We start from the raw sequence: 26,042 nt of genomic DNA, 5'->3' as shown, positions 1-26,042 counted from the left end.
TGTCAGGCATGTCACGGAAGTTCATCCCAACAATTGCATTGCCTGACATCTTATGGGGTTAAACGCGCAAAGAAAGCAATATGTTGTATCTTTCTTCACTCAGCTGGTGTTGCTACACTGCCTTGACATCTAGGCATTAAGCAATACAAAAAAAAAAAATGTAGGACCCTGTTCCTCTGCTCCTTCAATCATGTTCACCATATTCAAAAGCTTGTATGCCTTTAAAATATAGTAGCGCCCAGCAGTCAATAAGTGTGCAAATGGATAGAGTCAGTATGTCTAGTGCAGGGGCGTCCAACCTGCTGCCCTCCAGCTGCTGCTGGACTACATCTCAGATACTCCTCAGCCAGCCCCTTAGCTGAAAGAGCATTGTGGGAGATGTAATCCTGCAGCAGCTGGAGGACCGCAGGTTGGACGCCCCTGGTCTAGTTTAGTCTCCTAACTTGTTTTTGCTGGCTCATAGATCCAAACCAAATTTGTTGCCCCTTGTGTTAATGATCTTTAAATTTGCATTCATTTTCGCTATACCCTATAGTAACATTGCTACTGAATCTGCAGGCACTATGTAAATAACTCCTGTAATGGCTAACAACATGGGGATGTTTTTGTGTATAGTGTAGTTTGTGTATTCGCTATTTAAAGTTAGGGAACCAATGCAGTAACCAAACCTGCATACTAGATATTTCCATGTCCCTTTTAAACTTTGTAAGATCTTAGATTTTTAAAGTCTTGTGTTTGCTGCTCTTGTTGCAACCAAATCACTCATTCGGCAGCTTAACTGATACTCAGATTTTCTTACAGTTTTCATTGTTTCAATTAACACGTTTCTTCAGCACATTAACTTTAATATGGTTTCAAATGTTGCCCATTACACTGTTATTCACTATTGTCGTTCTGTGTGCTGATGATTTCCAATTGCAGGTGCTTGTGGGCAAAAAATATTTTTTGACCAGTATTGTGACCAATGGCCTGATGTAGAGTACTCATATTTGTTAAAGTTGGACAAATCACACTTGACATTGGGCGCTTTTAACGTAAAAAGCATATTTGTCTGTGAGTTATAGGTGTGTGTGTATGTATATTATGGTGTGTGTGTGTATATATATATATATATATATATATATATATAAAAACCCTCTTATAAACATATGTTTTTCCTAAGGCCATTCTGTAAAACTGATGACATGCGTAACCTGAAGTTACTGAGATCTCTACACAGCACCGGGGTTCAAGGCATCGGCTATCCGCAGTGCTGTTCGATATGTACAGTCACAGGAACAGTACTGATTGCATCAGGTTATGGTTTTGTGGAACTGGATCCCAGCACGGAGCAGGTATCTTCTCAACACGATTAGTAAATGTTTATTTTTCTGTAATGAAATGTATGCGCGCTGTGGTAAAGACAGGGCCGGCCGAAGACTTAACGCCGCCTGGGGCGAAGTTTAAAACGCCGCCCCCCCCCCCGCCGACGCCGGGGGGGGGGGGGGGGGCGGCATTTTAAACTTCGCCGACGGCATAATCTACGACCCCCCCCCCGGTACTTACCTTTAAACAGTCCTGCGGCGAGTCTCCCTGCTCTGCCACGGTGCCGGCTTGTAATGCTGAGCGCCGGAAATTGACGTCACTTCCGGCGCTCTGCATTACAAGCCGGGACCGAACAGGGAGACTCGCCGCAGAGGAGAGAGAGAGGGGCGCCGAGCGGGTAAGCTAAAACCACTCGGTGCCCCTCTCTCTCTCCTCCGCTTCAAAAAAAAAAAAAGCGCTTGGGGCGGCAAAGTGCCGCCCCTTCTAAAGTGCCGCCTGGGGCAATTGCCCCAGTCTGCCCCATTATAGGGCCGGCCCTGGGTAAAGAACTGTATCCGCAACCAAGATACATACATTAGCGGTGGTGTACTTCCTGAGGTGTAGAGGTTTTAGGCATATACACTGTCTTTCTAAATCTTAAGCTTTAGACAAGTTAGATACATGCATTGATTCTTTTAAACTGCTATAATCGCCAACATCTATGTAACATCGGCTACAGGAATGCTCCATTGATTGCTATGATGATTTTTCCATGTTATTTGCGGTTGCGTGTAGAAAAGTATATATATATACACAAACATTTATGCTCAAAAGTTTGCATACCTTGGCAGAAATTGTGAAATGTTGGCATTGATTTTGAAATATGACAGATCATGCAAACTGACTTTTATTTAAGGCTAGTGGTCACATGAAGCCATTTATTGTACATTTATAGTCGTTTGGCTCCTTTTTAAATCATATCGGTCGAGAAGGGCAAAATGTTCCTTATAACCATTAAGAAAATTATAACTATTCAATGTTAATTGTTTTTTTTACGGAGGCAAATAAATTTCTTTTTAAATACAAACTCCATATTCTTTGTGGTCCCCCAACATTTTTTTTCAGCAAGATGACTGCACCTCTATGAACTTTTGAGGCTATCGTGGGTAGCTTCCTGGTATTTACAGACTTTCTGTACGGTCCATGACTTGCACAAGCTTTTTACGTCATGTTTGGATTTATTTAATTTTTTAATCTTGTGACATATTAACATGTTACAGTTTATGGGTGGTTTGCCTTTTTGTGTGAGTATGTTACTTATTTTGCAATTTTGTAACAATTTTTAAGATTTAAAAACCATGTAGCATACAAATGTTTTAAAAATAACGGTAGTTAGGCAGAAGATCATACCAATTTTGTATTCTGGAAATAATATATAAACATATTTTTATTATAGATTATTAGGGATGTCTCTCTGACAACAGAGGGATTTCTACCAGAGGATGGAAGTGGTTATGTTGTTGGGATCCAGGATGTTCCAGATCAGGAATCTGTGTGTATTGCTACAGCGACAGGTGATGTTATACTTTCCAACCGCGACACTGGCCAGGTATGGTTCAGAACAATTCATGCTTGTACTTAGTGCTGTGGTTTAATAATCTGTGTTATTTGACAGGGATAGATAACACTAGAGCAGGGGCGTCCAAGTTTTTTCTGCAGTGGGCCACTTCATCAGAATTGTATACGTGCGCGGGCCGCACTAATTTTTCACTGTGAGAAAATATGGCCTTTAATAAAATATGCTGATTAAAGTAAATTACACAAAACCTTTACTTTTCCTCTCACTGATTTCTGGGCCTAGAAAGTTTTGTGACTACAAATTCAGGATTCAGGATAATTAAAAATGAAAAAGTTCTATTTATCCTAGGGATGCACCAAAATGAAAATTCTGGACCAAAACGTTCACGGTTCCAAAACCGAAAATGACCCCCCACCTTTAAAAATAATAATAAAAACTCACATTTTTAATAAAAGTAGGTAACACACCACAATTGGACAAAAAAAATTGCAATATGACTTGGCATGATAGGAGTGTGATTGCTTACAGCAATCACACTGCTATCATACCCAGGCAACCAGTAAATGCTGGTACCTTGGCATGATGGGACTGTGCTTGGTGTGATTGCTGTTAGCAATCACACTCCTATCAGGCCAAGTCAGCCAGTAAATGCTGGTACAAGGTGGCTGTAAGTGATGTGCAGATCCCATACTGCTGGCAGCATCAATACACAAGGGGGCAGCTAGCCAGGTTTCATCATGTACTGGCTGACTTGGCATGGTAGAAGTGTGATTGCTAACAGCAATCACAGTCCCATCATGCCTAGGTTCCAGCACTTACACATCCATGCTATCACACACACTCATTCATTCATATACTCATTCATTCACAGATTCATTCCCTCAATCATACTGATTCAAACACCCTCCCCCACCCCCTTACCTGCACTGCAGCTCCTCGATGTCGCTCACAGACTTCAGCAGAGGGCGTGGTCTCCCTCTGCGTTCTCTGGTACTGCACAGAGGAAGCAGGACTGGAGCAGAGTCATGTGATGTCACGTGAACTCTGCTGGGTTCCGCTTCCTCTGTGCAGTACAAAAGACCCTCCCACAGGTAAGTATCAGGGCTCTTGTTGTAGCAGGGCTCGAGGTGCGGCCCGCGTAAGATCGGTTGCCCTGGCTGCCGATCTTACGCGGGCCGCACCCCAAGCTCTCGCGGGCCGCATGTTGGACGCCCCTGCACTAGAGAATTAAACTTTCACCTTCAGGCAGCAATGATCGATCAGCACCACTCATTCCCGTGAATGGAGCACCACCTTCATTCACATTTAAGTGTTGCGTCCTTTTATAAAGGAGAGACTAGTAAAGTCATACAGAAAACCATTACTTCAAGTTATTGTTGAATAAATCATGATACGGTTTAAGTCATGTGGTGGTCATCTGAGGTTCTATTTATCTAATTGTACAGATCATTATGTCCTGATCCTTAACACCATAGAATTAAAAATCAAGCACCTAGCCATGCACTTACATACATTTGAGAAAAAATTGGTCATTCTTCAGAACTTTTTGAGTTCAAGTATGGTACTTTGATAGGATGCCACCTTTACAATAAATTAGTTTGTGCAATGTCATCTCTGCCAACGTGTAGAAAAACCCCTTTAAATCCCGGGATATATAACCTTCACCCGTCTGGCTTTCCTTTAACTACTACAGATTCCTCGTCGTATGAAACTCCACTTACACCAGTGGCTTAAAACAATGGGTTTATTAAAATAACAAATACATATATATGAGTATATAGAGAAGCGTCTGAAATACAAGGCTCTATGACTAACTATACTATACTATGCTAATGACTCTATGTGTGCATGTAAGGATGGGGTGTCCCTGTCACCTTGATGTTATCCTTCCTTCTTTCTTTCTGGTTCTCTCTCTTCTTTGTTGCTCACACAACACCTTTATAGCCACTATGCCCAAACAGTCCCAGCCAATCATCTTCTTAGTTTGTGTCCACTCATCCTTAGGAAGGCACAATCTTGTACCTGCACCAGCTGCCTGTAGAGACCGCTCTTGTCCATGAAGTTAGATTGCCCCCACAGTGAAGTTGATGGTCCTCAGGGCAAATTCAGGGTGGGTCTCTGGAATGTTGATATTGTCTCCTTTTGTTGTAGGACAAACACATGCTTGTCTCCAGCCCAGATACTATATCCTGCAGTCCTTTTGTTGTAGGAGATTGTAGATTGTATCTCCTGTTTATTGTTCCCACCTGGTAGAGAGATAGCTCTTTGATGTATTGTGAGTTCCTGGACATTTGGGTTTCGCCACTAGTGTAATTCCTTTAAACTGGTTTACTCAAGAGGAATCCCATTGTGTTGGGAGCCAGCTGTTGTCCTTGGAGATTAATAGTTGACTTATATTTATTACACAACGCTTTGCTAAAGGGTTCTAGCCTTCCATTGTCATTAACATCAACACAAAAACTGTGCAATGGGGGCTTCATGAAATGGGTTTCCATAGCTGAGCAGTTGCATGCAAGTCTCACTGCCAAGTTTCGGATCAAGTGGTGTAAAGCATGGCGCTTCTCTGTTTTGAAGTGTGACATGCAAGTCTGCGTTTGGTGGATGCTAGGAGAATGTTTTCTGACTACATTGTGCCAACTGTAAAGTTTGGTGGAAGAGGGATAATGGTAATGGGCTGTTTTTAAGAGGTTAAGCAAGGTGAAGGGAAATGTTTATGCTTCAGTGTACCAAGACCTTTTGCCCAGTGCTGTTTCTAACGTTATGGGGACAGTTTGGGGAAGGCCCTTTTGTATTCTAGCAGGACTGTGCCCCAGTGCACAAAGCAAGGTCCATAAAGACATGGTTGCATAAGTTTGGTGTGGACAAAACTTTACTGGCCTAGCACAAAGCCCTGACCTCACCCCCATCGAACACCTTTGGGATGAACTGGAACGGAGATTGCCAGCCAGGTCTTCTCATCCAACATCATTGCATGATCTAACAAATGCTCTACAGGATGAATGAGCAGAAGTTGCTACATCACAAAATCTTGTGGAAAGCCTTCGCTTGTTATAGCTGCAAAGGGGGGACCAACTACACATTAATGTCTATGTATTTAAAATACAATGTCGTACAAGACCCTGTTGGTGTAATTGTCAAGTGTTCCGATACGTTTCTTCCTATAGTGTATATCTATATAATCTTCACTTATGTCCTTGTACTTGTATCCTAAAGTTCGTTATGCATATCTCTTTTCAGCTGGAGTGCGTGGGCAGCGTGGACAGTGGTATTGTTGCTATGAGCTGGAGTCCTGACCAAGAGTTGGTTTTGATAATCACAGGTATTTACCGTTTTATTTTAATAATGGTTTTATTAAGGTCTATGCTTTCCAATGAAGTTTGCAAAATCTATTAACTGAAGGAGGAACTTGGGGAGAACTATTTAACCCCTTCAGGACCGGGATTTTGATACTAACGTGTCGCTAAAGGACCGGAGCCGTTTTTGTGTTTTTGCCATGTCTTTCTTCAACTGTAATTTCTCTCTTATTAATTGGTGCACCCACACAAATCATATATTGTTTTTTTCAGCACAAGTAGGGCTTTCATTTGAAACCATATTAAGCTGGGTAGTACATTGTTTTGTTTGAAATAAACTGGAAAAAGTGGGGAAAAAAATGAAAAAAACGCATTTTTTTTACAGTTTTGTATACATACAAATTGTACACACATTGAACCAATGGGAAAAAATTATCCCAAATATATTCATTAACTTGTCCTGATTTGGAAACCACCCAACATGGCCAGGATTTTTATCTATTTTGACCAGTATAGGGCAAATATTGCAAGGCATGCATCATGTTTTTGAAATGTAATTTTTTTCAAATTTGGCATGGTAGTCTAATAACTGCAATAGTTGTCACAGATACTGATTATCCCCCCAAAATTATATGTTTATGAACAGTAGATAAGTCAAGGTGTACAACTAGGGTAATTTTGACACTTCTCAAACAGGGATTTTATCGCCAATTGCTGCCAAAATTGTGTTCACCAACATCCCCCGGTTCCAACAAGGCCTCACATGCATGGTTCATGCATTTTTTGAGGAAGCTATGAGGGAAAAACTGGAACATGCGCATTTTCGGTTTCACATTTGGAATTTTCAGAAATTGGTTTCCTGGGCCCATATCCCATTTGGGAGATTTTGGAAGCCCCCCACTGTAAATGACCCCATAAAAGTATATATTTATGAACAGTAGACAAGTCAAGGTGTTCAACTAGGGTAGTTTTTACAGTTTTCAGCTAGCCATTTCTTCACTGATGTCTGCCAAACTTCACAGGGAAATTATTTTATTGCGTTTTTAACGCATACATTTAGGGTAAATCACAATTTTTATTCAGTTTTGGTAGTTCAAAGAGGGGTGGGGGAGAACAGAAGGAAAAAGGGAAGAGGGAAGGTACAAGTCAAAAATACACAACATCCATGAGGTATCCCCATACAATGCATGAAATAAATAGCAACAGTAGGAATGGCGAGCAATCGATGTCTTAAGCTCACGACATGGCGCGCATTCCAAACCAACAATAATGGCCCAGCACACTGAGGAAGCGGCCAGAGAGGACGCAGAGGGGCGAAGGTAATAGAGAAAGCGCGGCAATGGAAACGCACCCTAGGACGCAGGCTCAAGTGGAGACCTGGCACATATAAAGCACCAGACACATAGAGGCAAGGGCAAAGAACGAGGAGGAGAATAGGGGTAGGGAAGATAACGGGGAACAGGGGGAGGGAGAGAAAAGGAGGAAGAAGAAAGGGAAAAGAGAAAAAAAAAAAAAAAGGGAAGGGGGGGTAGGGAAAGAAAGAAAAAAGAGAAGAGAAGCGCGCAAGAGGGAGGGGGAAGGTCTAAGCCAAGAGGGGGCGGATAAGAGGACCAGACACAAACTCCAACCAATAGAACCAGGTGGACCTGTAGCGCTCAGTCGCCCCAGTTGCCAAGAGATGTAATTCCTCAAAAATCCGTATCCGCTCCACGCGGAGTACCCCGTGTAGGGGTACCAGAGCCTTCGCCGCAGTCAGGAGATGACGCAACACAGACTTCCGGAACCAACGCACAGAGTAAGGCATATGGAGAAGGAGAAAGAATTCCGGGGTGAATGGGATGGACTTGTCCGTGAAGCGCTGTATCTGTGCATGAACAGAGGTCCAATACGGGACAATGCGCAGACAGTACCACCACAAATGAAGGAGGGAGCCCGGGGTGGCATCGCATCTCCAACACCTGTTGGGGACATCAGGGCGGTAAGCGGAAGTGATGCTCGGGGGCCTATACCAGCGAGCTAACAATTTGTAGGACATTTCCCGGTCCCCATTACTCCGAGAACAACCATGCGTGAGGAGGCATATTTTCTCCCAATGGTCATCCGAAAAGGTGGCCTGAAGCTCCAATTCCCAACTCCCCATGAAGGAAGGTGGAAGCGTATGAAAGGCCTCAAGGAGGAGGCCATACAACCTGGAAATGCCATGCGGCGGAAGTGAGGAAGCCAGACAGAGGTCCTCAAATCGTGTGCGGCTGCGCAACATAGCATGCTTCCGGGGCTGAGACCGGAAAAAACTACACAGCTGGGCATAACGGAACCTATCCAGTAGGGAAGGAGGCGAGCAGACAGCCAATTGCGTCAGGGGCTTAAGACCACCCACGGACAGGAAGGATTGGATCGTCGGACCCACAGCAGGGCTGGAGGCCGTGAAGAGGTCGCAGCCCATCCCGGGTGGAAAATCAGGATTGTCCCGGACCGGAGTCAATGGAGAGGGGACAGAGGAGAGCCTCGTCTTCCGCACGATCTGGTGCCAGACGCCGAGGGTGGCCCGGATGAAAGGGTGCGGTAGTTATAACGTACGAGCCGTTGGAATCGAGAGCCAGGGCAAGCCCTTCATGGGGAGGCCAAGCAAGGCCGCCTCGGCAGAGACCCACTGCTTGTGGGCGGGGCTGTGAGACCACTCAAAGACCCGAAGCAGATGGCAGGCCCTGTAGTAAGATCAGGGGCAGGGCAAAGCCAGGCCCCCAGCAGCCTTGGGGAGGATCAGGGTAGCAAAGCGAACCCGAGGGTTCCGCGAACCCCACACAAATCGCAAAAAGACAGACCGTAGCGTATCAAAAAAGGAGGGAGGTATCGCAATAGGGAGGGTCTGGAAGAGATACAAGAGGCGAGGCATAATGTTCATTTTGATCGTGTTAATCCGGCCAGTCCAGGAGATCGCCAAGTTCTTCCAGGAGAGTAAATCAGCCTGGAGTCGCGCTAGTAAAGGCGAAAAATTATAATGGAAAAGCTGGGAGAAATCAGGAGAGAGCCACGTCCCGAGATACTTTATTTTGGGGCTACGCCAGGCAAAGGGGAAAGAAGCCCCCAGGGAGAGAGCCTCCTCCTGAGGCAGAGTAACATTAAGAATTTCCGATTTAGAGGCGTTGAGCTTGAAATTAGCGAGAGCGCCATACGTCGAGAACTCCCGAAGGAGAACGGGGAGGGTGAGTCGCGGACGGGTGATGACAAACAGAAGGTCGTCGGCGTATCCCAAAACCTTGTGGTGCGCGGACCCCAACTGGAGCCCACAGATATCAGAATGCAACCTGATGGCCTGGAGGAAGGGCTCAAGGGAGAGCACAAAGAGTAGCGGGGATAGTGGGCAACCCTGGCGAGTGCCATTACGAATAGCAAAAGGATCTGAGAAAAAGCCATTGACCTGGACACGAGCCGTGGGAGTGGAGTATAGAGACCGAATCCAAGTCAGAAGACCAGGGCCAAAACCCATGTGGGCCAGAGTGGACAACATAAAAGGCCAGTGCACCCTGTCAAAGGCCTTCTCCGCATCAGTGGAAAGTAGAATAGTCGGGGTAGAGGTGTGTTTAGCAGAATGTATAAGCGTGAGGGCACGGATAGTGCTATCCCTGGCCTCACGACCAGGGATAAAACCAGTCTGGTCAGGATGTACTAACGAAGACATAAAAGGTTTGATCCCGTTCGCAAGGATTTTAGCGAACAGCTTCAAATCCGTGTTCAACAGGGAGATGGGACGGTAACTGCTGCAAAGTTCAAGATCCGTGCCCTCTTTAGGGATCAGAGCGATGGAGGCTGCGAGAGTATGGTCATGAACGCGACCCCCCTGTAAGATAGAGTTAAAAGCAGCCACTAAGCGAGGGCCTAAAATGTCCCGGAACACAGAGTAATACCGCAACGGAAGCCCATCCGGACCAGGGCATTTGCCAGAGGGGGAGGACTTAAGCGCCAACCCGAGTTCAGACACAGTGATTGGGGAGTCAAGAAGAGCCGCGTCATCCGCGGTGATCTTCTTCCGCAGCGTAGAATCCAGATACGAATTAATGGCCGCCAAGTCATTAGCGGAAGGTGGGGCAGTGGGGTCTGGGCGAAGGTTGTAGAGGCCTTCGTAATAGCTCCGAAAACAATGGGATATATCCAAAGGATGAGAGAGGGTCCAGTTACCGGAGGAGCGCACCCTAGCGATATAAGTAGGCTTCCGAACCGCTCGCAGGGCCCTAGCTAAGTACTTCCCAGGTTTATCCCCATGCTCATAAAACAACGCCCTGGTTTTCAACAGGGAACGATGCATCCTACCGTTGAGGATAGAGGCAAGTTCCCCCCGGAGAGTCAAGAGATGCTGCAAGTCGCTTCCTGATAAGGAGGCTTTATGAGCCTGTTCAGCTGCGGTGATCTGGGCATAGAGCTGATCGATCCGCTCCGTCTCAAGGCGCTTGCGCCGAGAGCAAGCACTGATAAAATGTCCCCGAAGGACACATTTGTGGGCTTCCCAAACGGTCAGCAAAGGAGTCTCCGCGGATAGATTTTCCTCAAAATAGCGCTGGAGGACCTGGGAAGCTTCGGCGCAAGCCAAGTCGTCCGACAGGAGGGACTCGTTTAACCGCCAGGAGCGCGCAGGGGGCCGGGAAAGGGAAGAGGCTAAGGAAATAGAAACAGGGGCATGATCCGACCAGGTCACCGTTCCAATAGAGGAGCGACGTAGAAGTGAGGCAAAATGGCAAGGAAGGAAAAAATAATCAAGACGGGAATAGGAACCATGTGGAGTGGAATAGAAGGTATAGTCCCTGTCAGTGGGATGAAGAGCCCTCCAGCAGTCCACCAACTTGTGTGCCGTGAGGAGAGAGACGATCTTCCGCAAAACGTGGCGGGGAGTCCGCGTGGTGCCCGTAGAAGTGTCAAGGGAGGGATACAAAGCAACGTTAAAATCCCCACCCAGCACAAGGATCCCAGACTGGAAGCCAGAGAGCACCCGGAGGGCGGCACGCAAAACAGTATGTTGTCCCCGGTTGGGAAGATAGACATTAGCAAACGTGTAAGTGCGGTCGAGAATCGTTCCCTTGACAAGCAAGAATCGACCCTCCGGGTCAGCCCTTGTGTCCAAAACCTGGAAAGGGACACTGGCGGAAAAAAGAATCGCCACCCCCTTGGTCTTGGCCGTCGGATTATTGCCAAAGAAGCCAGAGGGATACGAGCGGCACGAAAGCTTAGGGGCCCGCGGGCCATGAAAGTGAGTCTCCTGGACGAAGGCAACATCCACCCGGTCCCTCCGCAGATCCCTGAACAGAGAAGATCGCTTCTCAGGGGTGTTAAGGCCGTGGGCGTTAATAGAGAACAGAAGGAGCGGACTGTGCGCTGGTGAAGACATGACAAAGAGAGAAGTGGACCAAGGAGGGCAAGAGAAAGCGCAGGGGGGGGAGAAAGAGCAAAGGGAAGAGAAGGAGAGAAAGAAAAAAGAAAAAAAAAAAAGGGGGGGGAGGATGAAGAAAAAGGAGGACCAGGAGGGAGGGAAGGGACAGAGGGGAACAGGAAGGGCAAAGAGCAATGAGAGGGAGGGGATAGGGTAGAGAAGACACACACTACGCCAGACGGGCAATACAAACCCGACAATACTACGGCGTCACCGTGTAGGGGAAGAGTCAACCGCGACAGAGAGGCCAAAGGAGAAACAAACCAGAACAGGCAACAAGAACGAAAAAGAAAACAAGAGAACCAAAGGCGGGCCGCCGCCCGCACACTCCGCAAAGAGGCGTAAAAAACAGCGGAGAATAGCCGCAAAGGCTGACAGGATAGGCCCAGAGCCCACTCCGGGGAGCTCAGAAGCACACCAAAAACCGTAAGATAGCGAACGGTACGAAAAAAAAATAATAAAAAAAAATAGATACCCCGTCATATAATAGCATACGCGGCATGAGGAGGATTCACCGCAGGTGAACGGCAGTACACAATATGAGACGAGGAACTAGCACAGATCCACAGTCCACAATACATTCAATATGAAACATGACACGAGCCTAGGTACGTAACATACATATGTAGAGGGTATAAATGTGAGCAAATGAGCAGAGATAGTGAACGGCGCAAAAGAAAAAAAAAAAAAAAAAAAAAAAATATATATAGATACCCCGTCATACAGTAGCATACGCGGCATGAGGAGGATTCACCGCAGGTGAACGGCAGTACACAATATGAGACGAGGAACTAGCACAGATCCACAGTCCACAATACATTCAATATGATACATGACACGAGCCTAGGTACGTAACATACATATGTAGAGGGTATAAATGTGAGCAAATGAGCAGAGATAGTGAACGGCGCAAAAAAAACCAAAAAAAAACAACCCCCCTTTAGACCCCCCACCCGGAACCCCCCCAGAGCCCATCGAGAACCCCCCCCCCCCTAGCAACCAAGTAGAAAACCACAAGAGACATACAAGGAGCCCCAGCAAAGGAGCACCAGATAGATGGGCAGAATCAGAGGAGGCAGGCAAATGTAGGGGAGGTAGGATCAGGCCGGGCAAAGGCGGGGCAGAGAGCCACGTCAAATGGGTAGAACATAAGCCCAGCCGAGGGATTGCGGTCCATGACATGAGCAGAGGAACCCAATATAATGAACGGCGCAGAAAACAAAAAACAAAACAAAAAAAAACACAAACCCCCCCCCCATACCATAGCATACGAGAAAATAAAATTAATATAAACCCCTTAGACCCCCCCACCCGGAACCGTCCCCCCCCCCCAGCACGTAAGAATAGAACCAGATGGGCTGAATCATAGGAAGCAGCCAAATGTAGGGGAGGCAGTATCAGGCCGGGCAAAGACAAGGCAGAGAGCCGTATCAAAGGCAGATCATAAGCCCAGCCGAGGGATTGCGGTCACAGCGGACAGCAGGCAGAGAAAAAAAAAAAAAAAAAAAATTAATAAGAATAATGCAAAGCAACAACAAAAATAACATGTAAGGTACATAACGGTTGTGCGTTGGCAGGCAGCGATGTCTGGAAACGACCTGCGCTAACCACCGGAGTGAGAGGCAGGGCATCTATTCCTCTATAGGACCCAAGCGTCGGGAAACCGAGACCGGCGATGGACGTGGAGAAGAGTCTCGAAGAGAACCACGGGTAGGGCCGGCACGGGGACGCCCGCGAGGGCGAGGTGGTAGATCCAGACGCCGTCCCGGGGTGACAGCAGAGTCGGCCCAGTCGGAGATCTGCACATCTGGGAGATCCAAAAAACGCAGGACGTCAGGGACGTCATCGTAATGCCGGATGGTGAGCGGCCCGCTCCCGTGTCGGATCACCAAGGCAAAGGGGTAGCTCCATCTGTAAGGGATAGAGAGCCTCTGCAATGCTGAAGTCAGGGGGCGTAGGGCCCTCCGGGCCTGCAGGGTCAGGTCAGAAAGATCCTGAAAGAAGGATACCCGGTGACCGTTCAACTGCCAGGTGCCCACCTCCCTCGCACGAGCCATGATTGCCTCCTTAAGCCGAAAATCCGTCAGATGACAGATGATGTCTCTCGGCGGGGCCCACGGGCCGCCGCGCTGCCGGAGAGCGCGGTGCGCTCTATCAACGGGAAGCGGTGTGTCAGGTGCGCGGTTCAGGAGGCCGTTGAAGAGGCCCATCAGGAGAGCCGGGATATCCTCAGGGGCGTCAGACTCGGGGACTCCCCGCACACGGACATTCTGGCGCCGACCCCAGTTGTCCATGTCCTCAACACGGCGGCGGAGGTCCCTCAAGCACCGTGCATGGCGATCGCTCTCAAGTTGAGCAGAGGACACAATACGGTGCTGTTGGGCCTTCGATTCCTCCTCTGCTCCAGGGAGGACAGGTCCGCTCGAAGCACCGACACCTCGTCCCGGACCACCTGTCGGAGTTCGGTAATGAGCAGGGAGAAGTCCGACTTCCAAGGCGCCGATTGGAACAATTGAAGTACCTCCGGTGGGTGAGATGCGGAAGGTAAGTGCGCGAGCGAGGTGGATTCCTCCGCGGACGAAGAGCTGGCCGGAGATGCAGCCTCGTGCGCGCTTGAGGCCCTTGAGCCCCGCGTGGACAGGTCGGCCGGGGTGCCGAAATATTCCCGGAGGGAAGATGTGGAGGACCGAGGTCGACCCCCGGGGGTCGAGGAGTCAGATCCCGACTTTTTGGAGCGACCCATAATGGGCATGCGGCTATGCGGCGGCGGGTAAGTGCAGGCGGCGGCGGAGCAGTCAGCTCAAGCGGCCATCTCTCTCGGCGGTCAGACACGCCCCCTTAACGCATACATTTAATTGTTGCACTGAATTTCTTGCACACCATAAGTGCAACAGTGGAAGAAAACACCATATTTTGTTCACCAAGATCCCCCGATTCCAACAAGGCCTCACATGCATGGTTCATGCATTTTTTGAGGAAGCCATGAGGCCATAACTGGAACATGCGCAAGTTTTCAGAAAATGGTTATCCCATTTGGGACATTTTGGAAGCCCCCACTGTAAAGTACCCCAAACTAGTATATATTTATGAACAGTAGATTAAGAACGATTAAGAAAAATTAAGATTAAGAAAAAATGAAATTATTTTTTGTAACCGGCAACTGTAAGAAAGATTAAGAAACAAATTATTTTTTGTACCTGCCAATGCACAGTCCAGGCTTATCAGGGCAACCAGAACAGTAAAATACTGTGTCCTTCCTGTGCCCTTTGGCATAACACACCCTGCACCGTTTTTGTGTTTTGGATTTTTTGGAGGTTGGAGGAAATTTGAAAGGGAAATGTTCTTCCTGAATTATCAGAGACACTGAGGGGCCTTATTCAGCTGGAGCCAAGATTTCCTTGAGTAACAAAAACTGAAAAGATAAAAATGTGGGGTTTTTTTGGCAGGGTGTATTTTTAAAAAAAAGTAAGAATGCATTGTGAGTTGCAATCTGCATTATATAAATGGCTACCTTTTTATACCACGTATTGGTTTTTCTCATTATGAGGTATGGCTGCAATAATTGATCGGCCAAATCCACTCCCCCCATATGCCTATTGTAGGCTTTCTTCGGACCTGAGTTTTGCCCCGGACAGGAACAGGAACAGGAACAGTGGCATCGTCATGAATTGTGCTTAACATGCACACATCTTTCTTGTCCCTATATTTTACAGCCAAAAGTTCTTGTTGGCGTAAAGCTAAGGATGCCACAATTTTTAATTTGGTTTCTCTAATCTGTTTTGGGACCCCTATTCTGCTCTGCCTTATGGTGCCACAGGCCAAGGTGTCCATGCAAAACAACAACTTAAACAAAGGGACACTTGTATAATAGTTGTCCATGTGCAAGTGGTACCCTTTGTTCAGTAAGGGGCAAACAAGGTCCCAGACAATTTTTTCACTTATGCCCAGATGGTCTGGGCAACCTGGTGGGTCAAGCTTGGCATCTTTCCCCTCATAAACCCGGAAGGAATATGTGTAGCCACTACTGCTCTCACATAATTTATAAAATTTTACCCCATACCGGGAGCGTTTAGAGGGAATGTATTGCTTGGACCCTAACCGGCCTTTAAATTTCATTAGGGACTCATCAATACTAATTTCTCGCTTGGGGGTATAAACGGCAGCAAATTTAGTTTGGAAGTGAGAAATAAGGGGGCGAATTTTAAAAAGCCTGTCATATGTGGGGTCATGTTTGGGAAGGCACTGGGTATTGTCATTGAAATGTCAAAAGCAGAGGAGGAGTTCATACCTTCCCCTTTTCATGGTGTTAGAGAAAATTGGGGTTGAAATAATGGAGTCTGTGCTCCAGTACGACTTTAAAGTGGGCTTTTTTATTATCCCCATTATCATGGTGAGTGCCCAGAATGTTTTTAACTCGCACACATCAGTGGGAGTCCATGCCTTTTGCTTGTTTGCTTTATTTCTAAATTCCTGGGCAGCGTACAAGTTAGTTTGGTAAACTAACGCCTCCCAAAACTCATTGCCCATGAACAGCTCCATAAACTGGCTTGGGGTATATTCTGCGACATCCGGATGAATGCCGGAATTGGCAGTGAGCTGCAGGGATCCACTCATCAGAGGGATCAGGAGGAGTAGTAGTAATAGTAGTAGAAGCAACACGGCTCCTTTTAACTGGGGGTGCAGCATCATCAGAGCTGCTGGTAAACTGGCCCACATCAAAATCTGACACAGTGTCAGTGTCTGAGGCCAACATTTTATATGCCTCTTCCACCATATAAAACCTATCCATATTTTTTTTTTTTTATATATATATATATATATATATATTTTATTTTTTTTTCCCCCCCCTACCTAACCCTAGACCCTAACCCTAATCCCTACCTAATCAATTCCCCACTAACTAATCAATTCCCCACTAACTAACCCACCCACAGCCACCCACCCACAATTTTAAGAAAATAAATAAATAATTAACCCCTTAGGGTCAAATGCTGCTGATCAGAACACTGATCAGCAGTGAAAAAATTATAAAAAAATATATATATATTTTTTTTAATACAAAACGCTTGGGACTCTCTCCAACAACGTGTTCTGTCTCTCTCCAACTCACAACCACGAGTGAGGAGAAGGGAGACGGGGTAATATAGGCAGATACAATGTTTACAAACATTGTATCTGTCAATATTCAAAATCATGCACGTGATTCGCTTTTAACCCCTTAACGACCTTTGCCGGTTCATAGAAACATTGGGTATTTCTAAACTCAGGACAAGTAGTAGAATATAGTTAGCTAGTTTTTTTACTTGCTTTTTTAGGTGAGTAAAAGATTTTTCAAATAAAAGTCCTAAAATGTGTTTTTTTTTTTCCAATTTTTCACCATGTTTTTTTTATTTTTTTTTATAGTAAATAAGATGATACGATCAAAATAATGGTATCTGAAGAAAGCCCATCTTGTCCTGAAAAAAACAATATATAACTTATGTGGGTACACTAAATGGGTGAGGAGAAAATTACAGCTGAACACAAGCACCACAAAAGTATTAAAACAGCCTCGGTCCCACAGGGTACAAAAAGAAAAAACGAGCCCGGTCCTTAAGGGGTTAAAGCGATCACGTGCATGAAAGTGACGGTGATTGGCTGCTGCACGATCGCTGGGGTCGCCCAGCGGTCAGTAGCAGCCAGCCCTTCGCGATCCCGGCGTTCAGTGCGACGCGGGACCGCTTTTCGGCGGCGACGTACCTGGTACGTCCCGGTCTACCGGCGAATGTTAACCAGGAAGTACCAGGTACGTCCCGGTACTGAAGGGGTTAAAATGAGGCAAGGACGTTATAATAAATAAAATGAAGCACAAACGTTAGAAAAGGGATACGATACACAAGGGATCTATAATCTTGAAGGAATTGAACAGTGCATGGATAGTTTTTGGAATGCACACTGAAAGATATCTTAGAATATATAAGAAAATCTACAAATTGTCCAACTGGTGTTCAATAAGGCAGAAATCACTTGTCTGTTTGCAGTGTTTAGAATACCAAATGAAATGTTGATGACTTACAATACTATATAACTACATAGCTTGGTATGGTAACACAAATGCCACAGTATTCTTGCACAATGTGTTTCCTCATAAAGGGAAGTAGAAAAAAATCCTTTGACTTCACGGGGAACCTGTTGCTTTTGTTTCAGTGTGAATGCTTGGGTTCAATAACCCCTTAATGACTGGGCTGTTTTGGGGGGGGGGGTTTAGTGAATGGTTCCCCTGATTGTGATATCACTTTATCTTTGAAGGTTACAATTTTTTTTTTATTTTACCTATCACAATGTGATTAGACAGCTGAGTTCTATTGACTTGCATGGTTAAATGCAGTACTTGTATTCAACCTGCAGGTGGAGCCAAGATTTCTCAGTAGGGTCTGGAGAGACTCTCTTGGAAACTTGTTTGTTTTTTAATGGGCACCGCTATCTTGCTAATTCACTTGTGACCACTCTCCGGTCACAGTGTGTACTGGGGTGCATTTCCATGGCATTCGGTGACGCCATTTAAGCTTAGGAGGTGATCTTGCATCGCTTTTAAAGCCTATTTAATGCCATGATGTGCCAGGCACATCATTGGTCATTAAGGAGTTAAAGAGCAGACAGCGTCCATGCTTTGTTTTAGGGATTAGTAAAGTATGAAATTGACCTTTAGTTTGAGTAGCCATTGGAATAGCCTGATAGAGTGGCAAATGTGCTTGTGATTGACATTCAAAATGGCAGGAATACAGCTCTCGTGGGGAGATTATTAATCAAGGAACCGTGATAATACACATAAAAATAAATTGCTGCTCATGACAGGCCTTACACAGCCCTCCGTGCTGCTCATGACAGGCCTTACACAGCCCTCCTGAACATTTGTTAGTATATACGTTTACTTTCTTGCAATCTGGTTTGTTTTAGGTCAGCAAACAATGATCCTGATGACAAAGGATTTTGAGCCTGTTGCAGAAACACCAATACAACATTGTGATTTTGGAGAAGGTGAGTCACTGGGACCCAGCATGCCGCTTTCTAATAATTATTTTAGGTGATTGCAGCAAAAATATATTGAGCAATTTAGATAATGATGGTGTAAAAATACCGGGGGAAGATAAGATATTTTGTTACAGTGGAGAGAAAGGGCAGAACAATACTGGAAAAGGCATGGCAACGAGGCAAAATGTAAGCTGTGGAGTAATGTAAAATGTCCATTTTCATGATACATCTGAGTGGTTATTTGTGGTTACGTAAAAAGGTTACGCTGGTGCAAACTTTGGAAAATTGTCTTAACACTAGGGCTGCAACTAACGATTATTTTCATAATCGATTAGTTGGCCGATTATTTTGTCGATTAATCGATTAATCGGATAAAAAAAATGAATGTAAATTTTTCATTTATTTAAAATAATTTAATAAACAAATGTTAAATACAAACAGTAGAATAAAAAAAAAACTTTGATAAAATACATTTCTTGTCTTTATTTCCCAACCAGCCCCCCCAATTGATGCACATTTGAGCCCAGGCTTGCCAAGCTGCCTCCCACATATGCCACTCCACGCTGCCTCCCACATATACCACTCCACGCTGCCTCCCACGTATACCACTCCACCCCCACATATGCCACTGTGCCTGATACGCCTTATACCCCCTGATACACCACTCCATCCTCCCCAGACATGCCACACTACCTCCCAGACATACCACGCTGCCCTCCCCACATATGCCACTCCACTCTACCCCCAGATATGCCACTGTGGCCCCAGATATGCCTTATACACCCTGATACACCACTCCGTCCTCCCCAGACATGCCACGCTGCCCTCCCCACATATGCCTTATATACACCGTATATGCCTTATACCCCCAGATATGTCACTCCGTCCTCCCCTGATATGCCTTATACCCCAATATGCCTTATACCCCCCAGATATCTCATAGTCCCCTCATAGAGTCACAGACCCGTTCACAGCACACTGACACCATACTTTAATAAATAGGTACTGGGTTAATCTTCACTGCCCCCAGGATTTAGATTCCCCTTAGTTTGCCCCCTTTATCTCTAACTGCACCTTAAGTTAACTTTATTAAATTAATCAAATTAACCCTCAGTCCTCATCATTAAATTAACCCTAAACACCCCATTAACCATAACTGCCCCTAAATTAACCCTAAACACCCCATTAACCACAGCATCCCCTAAATTAACCCTAAAGACCCTGTCAACCACAACAGCCCCTAAATTAACCCTAAACACACCATTAACCACAACTGCCTCAAATTAACCCCAAACACCCCATTAACCACAGCTGCTCCTAAATTAACCCTAAACACCCCATTAACCATAGCTGCCCCTAAACACCCCATTAACCATAGCTGCCCCTAAACACCCCATTAACCATAACTGCCCCTAAATTAACCCTAAACACCCCATTAACCATAACTGCCCCTAAATTAACCCCCAGCAGCCCAAATATTAATTTTATACTTACAGTTAGATGAGTGTCACAGCCATGTGGTTCTGGCCTTCTGGGAGAAGGAAGGGGGCGGGGCCAGTTGTCACAGTGATTACAGGGAGGGACTGGTAAGTAGGAGCTGCTGCTGTGAGTCACTGAAACGGTTTATATAATGAGGGGGATTTTTCAGTTTGCTCTGAAAAAACCCTCATTTTATAATCGATAATAATCGATTCAACTAATCGATAATGAAATTCGTTGGCAACGAATTTCATTATCGATTATTATCGATTTTATCGATTAGTTGTTGCAGCCCTACTTAACACCATAGTAACTAAAGAGATTTTCCAGTTAGCAGAGACATTATACTGGTTGCTATGGTTATATTACTAGTTTTCAGCTTTTATACATAACTTGTTTTACATATGTAACAGTTTATTTCTAATAACTTCAACAGGAAAATTTATAACACTCGGTTGGGGTAAAAAAGAGACTCAGTTCCATGGATCTGAGGGTAAACAAGCAGCCCTGAAACACAAAATAATGGTAATGTGCTTCATCTTTCATATATATCTTTATATATTGGTATACAAGATCTTGTACTTCATGGTATGAGGTACATCGCCTAGAAGAGGTTTTTGTTCATTTTCTTCCCTTCTATGCTTTCCAATGTTACATTATTATTATTAGTATGTGGTCTTCCATATGCAGTAGTAACTTCAGTATGTTACTTAATTAAAAATGTGTGTCTCAAACTAAATTATTTACTAAAATTATTTACTAAAATTCAGCCTTTCCTTTTCTGCAAATGCGTTCGTCCCTGCCAGCTTTAATAGATAATCCACGATGGTTGCTAAATATTTAGACATTTCTTTAACCCCTTAACGACAATTGCCGGTCCTGGCACGACACGGAAAAGCATGTGCTTTACGACAATTGACGTGCCAGGACCGGCACGTCTTTAAACGGGTGCAGAAAGCGATCTGTTTTCGCTTTCTGCACCCAAAAAACGTTGCTGAATGCCTCGACCTCGAGGCATTCAGCAACGCCGCTATCGGAACGAAGGGGCCATCTCTGGCCCCTCCACGGGGCGTCAACATCCGCCATACTTTGTATGGCGGCGGACGCCCGTATTAAAAGCGTTTAGGAGGCGATCGACGATCGCCTCCTAAACTTAAATGGTGTCGCTGGAATGCCTCGATCAGGAGGCATCCAGCGACACCAAACACTTACCTTTCGATGGGCTGTGACCGCTCCGGAGAGCGGTCACAGCCGCAGCTGCCGATGATCTTCGCCATCAAGCAAGATGGCCGCTGCCCTGTAACAGGAACAAACAAATTTTAAAAGTTCGCTAGACGGTCCAGACCATCTAGAGAACTTTGGCTCCACTTGCAGGTTGAATACAGGTACTGCATTCACCATGCAAGTCAATGGAAGCCAGCTTTCTAATCACAGTGTGATTAGTAAAAATAAATTACAAAATAAAATAAAATTTATAATAATTAGAAAAAAAATAGTAAAAAACTAGTAAAATGTAAAAATCATTTCCCACTGATGTCACTATCAGGGGAACCTCCAAGTTGAAAAAAAATGTTAAAAAACTTTTTTTAAAAAGACAAAAAATATATATATATATAAAAAATATATTTTTGTGAGCAAGTCCTAAAATTAGCATATTAGCTTAAAACAATTCTCGCATGGAAAGAGTTAAAATACTGGCATATTAAATGCCCGTGGGGTGTCTACTTTTAAAAAAGGTATGATTTGATGGGGTAAATTGAATTGGCCGGGTTCAACAACGTCCCAATTAACACCGGGGGAAGGATGGCCACACACCTAATTTACAATTAGAAAAATGCACACGTACCAAATGTGGCCTTTTAGTTCCCACAAAAATGACACACCCATGCATGTGGGATATCACTGCACTCAGGAGATGTTGCTGAACACATTATGGGGTGTCGTGTGACAGCGGCATATACCAGGAGCTGTAAATTCATACATAAAGTAGGTGTGTGTGGGAAAAATACACACACAAAAATACTACTGCAAACTTTGAAAACATGCTGGTGGTAAAATGCGTGCATGCAAAGAGTTAAAATACCAGCATTTAAAATACCCTGTGGTGTCTAGTTTTGAAAAATATATGGTTTTGTTGGGCACACTGAAATGGCCCGGCTCAAAGATGTACCAAATAGGGCATGGGCAGTGGATCCCCAAATGCCAAAGTTCAACATTGAAAAATGCGCATGCCCCAAATGTGGCCCTTTTGCCCCCAAACGGCCAGGCAAAATCCTTCATGTGAGGTATCGCTGTACTCAGGAGATGTTACTGAACACATATTGGGGTGTTTTGTGATAGTGACATATACGAGAACTTTTTAATTCATACCTGAAGTAAAATGTGTGTGGAAAACCAAATGCAAAAAAATGACTACCACAAAGTTTGACAAAGACTGGTGGTAGATATGGTGCATGGAAAGAGTTAAAATACTAGCATTTGAAATACCCTGGGGTGTCTAGTTTTCAAAAATATATGGGTTTATTGGGCACACTGAAATGGCCCGGCTCAAAGATGTACCAAATGGGGCATGGGCAGTGGATCCCCAAATGCCAAAGTTCAACATTGAAAAATGCGCATGCCCCAAATGTGGCCCTTTTGCCCCCAAACAGCCAGGCAAAATCATTCATGTGAGGTATCGCTGTACTCAGGAGATGTTGCTGAACACATATTGGGGTGTTTTGTGATAGTGACATAAACGAGAGCCTTTTAATTCATACCTGAAGTAAAATGTGTGTGACAAAACAAATGCAAAAAAATGACTACCACAAAGTTTGACAAAAACTGGTGGTAGATATGGTGCATGGAAAGAGTTAAAATACTAGCATTTGGAATACCCTGGGCTGTCTAGTTTTCAAAAATATATGATTTGATGGGGTAAATTGCATTGGCCGGGTTCAAAGATACCCGAAATGGCACATGAGGGGAAGAATTACCAGATTTGGAAAAAATGGCTTTGAAATAGCAAAACGCTACCTGTACTTATTGCCCCATAATGGGTAGAAAAAAGCAAAAAAACATAAAAACATTGGGTATTTCTAAACTCAGGACAAATAGTAGAATCCATTTAGCAGGTTTTTTCATTACCTTTTATAGATGAGTAAAAGATTTTTCAACTAAAAGTTAGAAACAGTCATTTTTTTCTAAATTTTTCACCATATTTTATACTTTTTTTAGTAGTAAATAATATGATACAATCAAAACAATGTCATCTAAAGAAAGCCCTTCTTGTCCTGAAAAAAACAATATCTAATGTGTGTGGGTTCAGTAAACGGGAAAGAAGAAAATTACAACTAAACACGAGCAGCGCAGAAATGTTAAAACGGCCATTGTCACGAAGGGTACAAAAAGTAAAATCAGCCTTTGTCACGAAGGGGTTAAACTTCATATTTATTGTAATATCAATTTCATTTCAGGAAGTGTCACCTTCTTTGCCTTGGGATGATAAAAAACCCCGGATTACATGGAGAGGAGACGGACAGTTTTTTGCAGTTAGTTCCATATGTCCAGAAATGGGTATGAATGTGCTTTAGTACCTTTAGTAGTAGATTTGAGTCAGTATTAAAATTAAACTTTGATTTAAATGGATCATATCTGTGGACATTGTATTTTAGGATAGAGCTCATCTGACAGACAGCAACACAAATGAATAATGCAAAGAGCTTGTATTGGTGCCAACATGGCAAAGATGAGGCTTGTCAGACGTGCAAAATGAAATAAAACATGACATCTTGTCGTAAGCCTTTATTTTTTATAGAGGCTGATGTATATTTTATGTGCTTTGATTAACCCCATCAGTACCATATTCAAGTAATGGTACGCCCATAAAGAGCAAGATACCGATATATACAATCAGACAAATATGGTGTGTGTATCTATATACTGTACTTGTTCGATTATAAGACGGTCCCCCAAATTTTGAATATTGAATATAAGACTACCCTATAAGAAAAAAGTTTTACTGGTAAATATTCACATGCAAACTATTTTTTCATATTTAATAAACACAAAGACTGAGAAAAATGCATTTTTTGTTTTTATTTCCTTTTTGTCAACCTGCCCCCAGTTATGCACATCTGCCCCAGATATGCTTTATACCCTTCTATATGCCTCTTGACCCCCTGTTTGCCACTCTGCCTCCCTGATATGCCACTTTGCAGCCAGATATGCCACTTTGCAGCCAGATATGCCTTATACCCCCTTATTTGCCACACTGCCCCTCCAGATATGCCTCTTGACCCCCTCTGCCTCCCTGATATTCCTTTTAACCCCCTATATGCCACTCTGCCTCCATGATATTCCTTTTAACCCCTATATGCCACTCTCCCTTCCTGATATTCCTTTTAACCCCCTATATGCCACTCTGCCTCCATGATATTCTTTTTAACCCCCTATATGCCACTCTTTCTCCAGATAGCGCTAATACCCCCCATATGCCACTCTTACTCTCCCCCGACTTACCTGTGCATTCCTAGACTTGTTCCCCGTGCTTCAGATTACTTGGTGTGTAGTGCTGGCAGACAGTGAAGGTCTGCGTGATGCGCATAGACATCCTCCGCTGCTGCACTTCCGCCGGGGCTTCTATGAATGAGCACCGGAAGGTTATGTGACGCTGGCTCTCCGTCATAGAAGTGCCGGCAGCAGCGGAGGTTGTCTGCGCACATCGCACAGACCTCTACCGGCTGCCGGAGAGGAGGATTCAGGTGCCCTGCAGCACTGTGGGGGATCTGGATCTTAGTCTTGTACTCAGACCTCTATTTGAGGTCTGATTAGAAGAAGACAACCTCGAATATAAGACAATTATAGGGCATTTTCTTTGCACAATCCGCTCCCCACTGGTTCCAAGTGAAAGGCTCAAAAAAGATGCAGTGTCTGCTACAAAAAAGGGTATTAGGAGGAACTTCAGGCACCACTCCCCTTTTTATCCCTTTCTATCAGGACTCTGCATTGATGATTGTTTTATGGCATGCTACATAAAAGTAGATTTTATTGAATTAGAGCGTTGTACTATGATAGGATGTTACCTTTGCAATAAATCAGTTCAAGAAATCTCTTCGCTTCTAGATATTCCGCAGTCAATTGTAAGTGGTATTATTGGAAAGTGGAAGCGTTAAGGAACAGCAGCAACAAATCGGAAGACTGCGCAAAATGACAGTGGCAGGGTCAAATCCTTAGGTGCACGGTGCATACATTTTTTACATCATATATTTGCCATTTGCATTCAGTTAGGGTGAGCAGCAAGGGAACAATAGGAATAATTGACATAAATCCTTGCCCTGCAAATTCCCCCCAAAAAACCCAAAGCATAAAAACGTATACATTTTGGGTATTTCCGTAATCATGAGAGGTAACTGGTTTCGCTGACAACGCAGACGTGTTGGTGAAAAAAGTGCAGTAAATTATTTATTATTCTAAACATTGGCAGTGATTTGTGGCCAAATAGCTGCGTAAAAAGTGTCCAAATGCACCTGATTGAAAAGAAAATGATATAGAAAAATATATACTTTTGTGGGTATTTTTTTTGTTTCATTGTTCAAAGCTGAAATTGCAAATATAGCATACTAAGTGTACAAATTCAGCATTTTTTAAACCATATAATATATGCCCCGAAAACTGCTGGAAAAAATTTGAAAATTCTATATAACTGAGGTATATCCAAAATAAACACACCTGCATTGTTGAATTTGAGGCTATTTTCTGTCAATTTAAACTAATTTTGCGAGGATCAAGAAAAAATATAACAAAATTAGGTTTTTGTTATGTTTTTACTAAATGTTGGGATAATCATGTGACTTTTGGTATAAAAAGAAAGCTTTAGCACTCCTTTAAAAAAAAAACCGAAACAGTATATAGTTTACACGGGTACACTATTCACAGGGGAATAATGAACGGACTGGCATATGGCAAAATATCACAAGATTAACTGAGGAGCTATGAT

The 26,042-nt window shown here is 44.3% G+C and overlaps 1 protein-coding gene across 1 annotated transcript in view; it reads left to right on the top strand.

Annotated features, from left to right (window-relative positions):
- Window positions 1-1,184: 1,184 nt before the first annotated feature.
- The window catches only part of LOC149274905 (putative elongator complex protein 1), a 76,083-nt gene continuing 51,225 nt past the window's right edge, over window positions 1,185-26,042 (top strand). The window contains exons 1-6 of the mRNA XM_089505101.1: window positions 1,185-1,334; window positions 2,741-2,893; window positions 6,101-6,182; window positions 18,512-18,592; window positions 20,502-20,590; window positions 23,521-23,620. Coding sequence (XP_089361227.1) covers window positions 1,185-1,334; window positions 2,741-2,893; window positions 6,101-6,182; window positions 18,512-18,592; window positions 20,502-20,590; window positions 23,521-23,620 — 655 coding nt within the window. The remainder of the gene's footprint in view (window positions 1,335-2,740; window positions 2,894-6,100; window positions 6,183-18,511; window positions 18,593-20,501; window positions 20,591-23,520; window positions 23,621-26,042) is intronic.

Source organism: Sceloporus occidentalis, unplaced genomic scaffold, assembly GCF_023333645.1.
Source record: "Sceloporus occidentalis isolate IW3139 unplaced genomic scaffold, rSceOcc1.0.p SCAF_311, whole genome shotgun sequence".
Taxonomy (NCBI): domain Eukaryota; kingdom Metazoa; phylum Chordata; class Lepidosauria; order Squamata; family Phrynosomatidae; genus Sceloporus; species Sceloporus occidentalis.
This window is presented reverse-complemented; position numbering and strand designations above follow the sequence as displayed.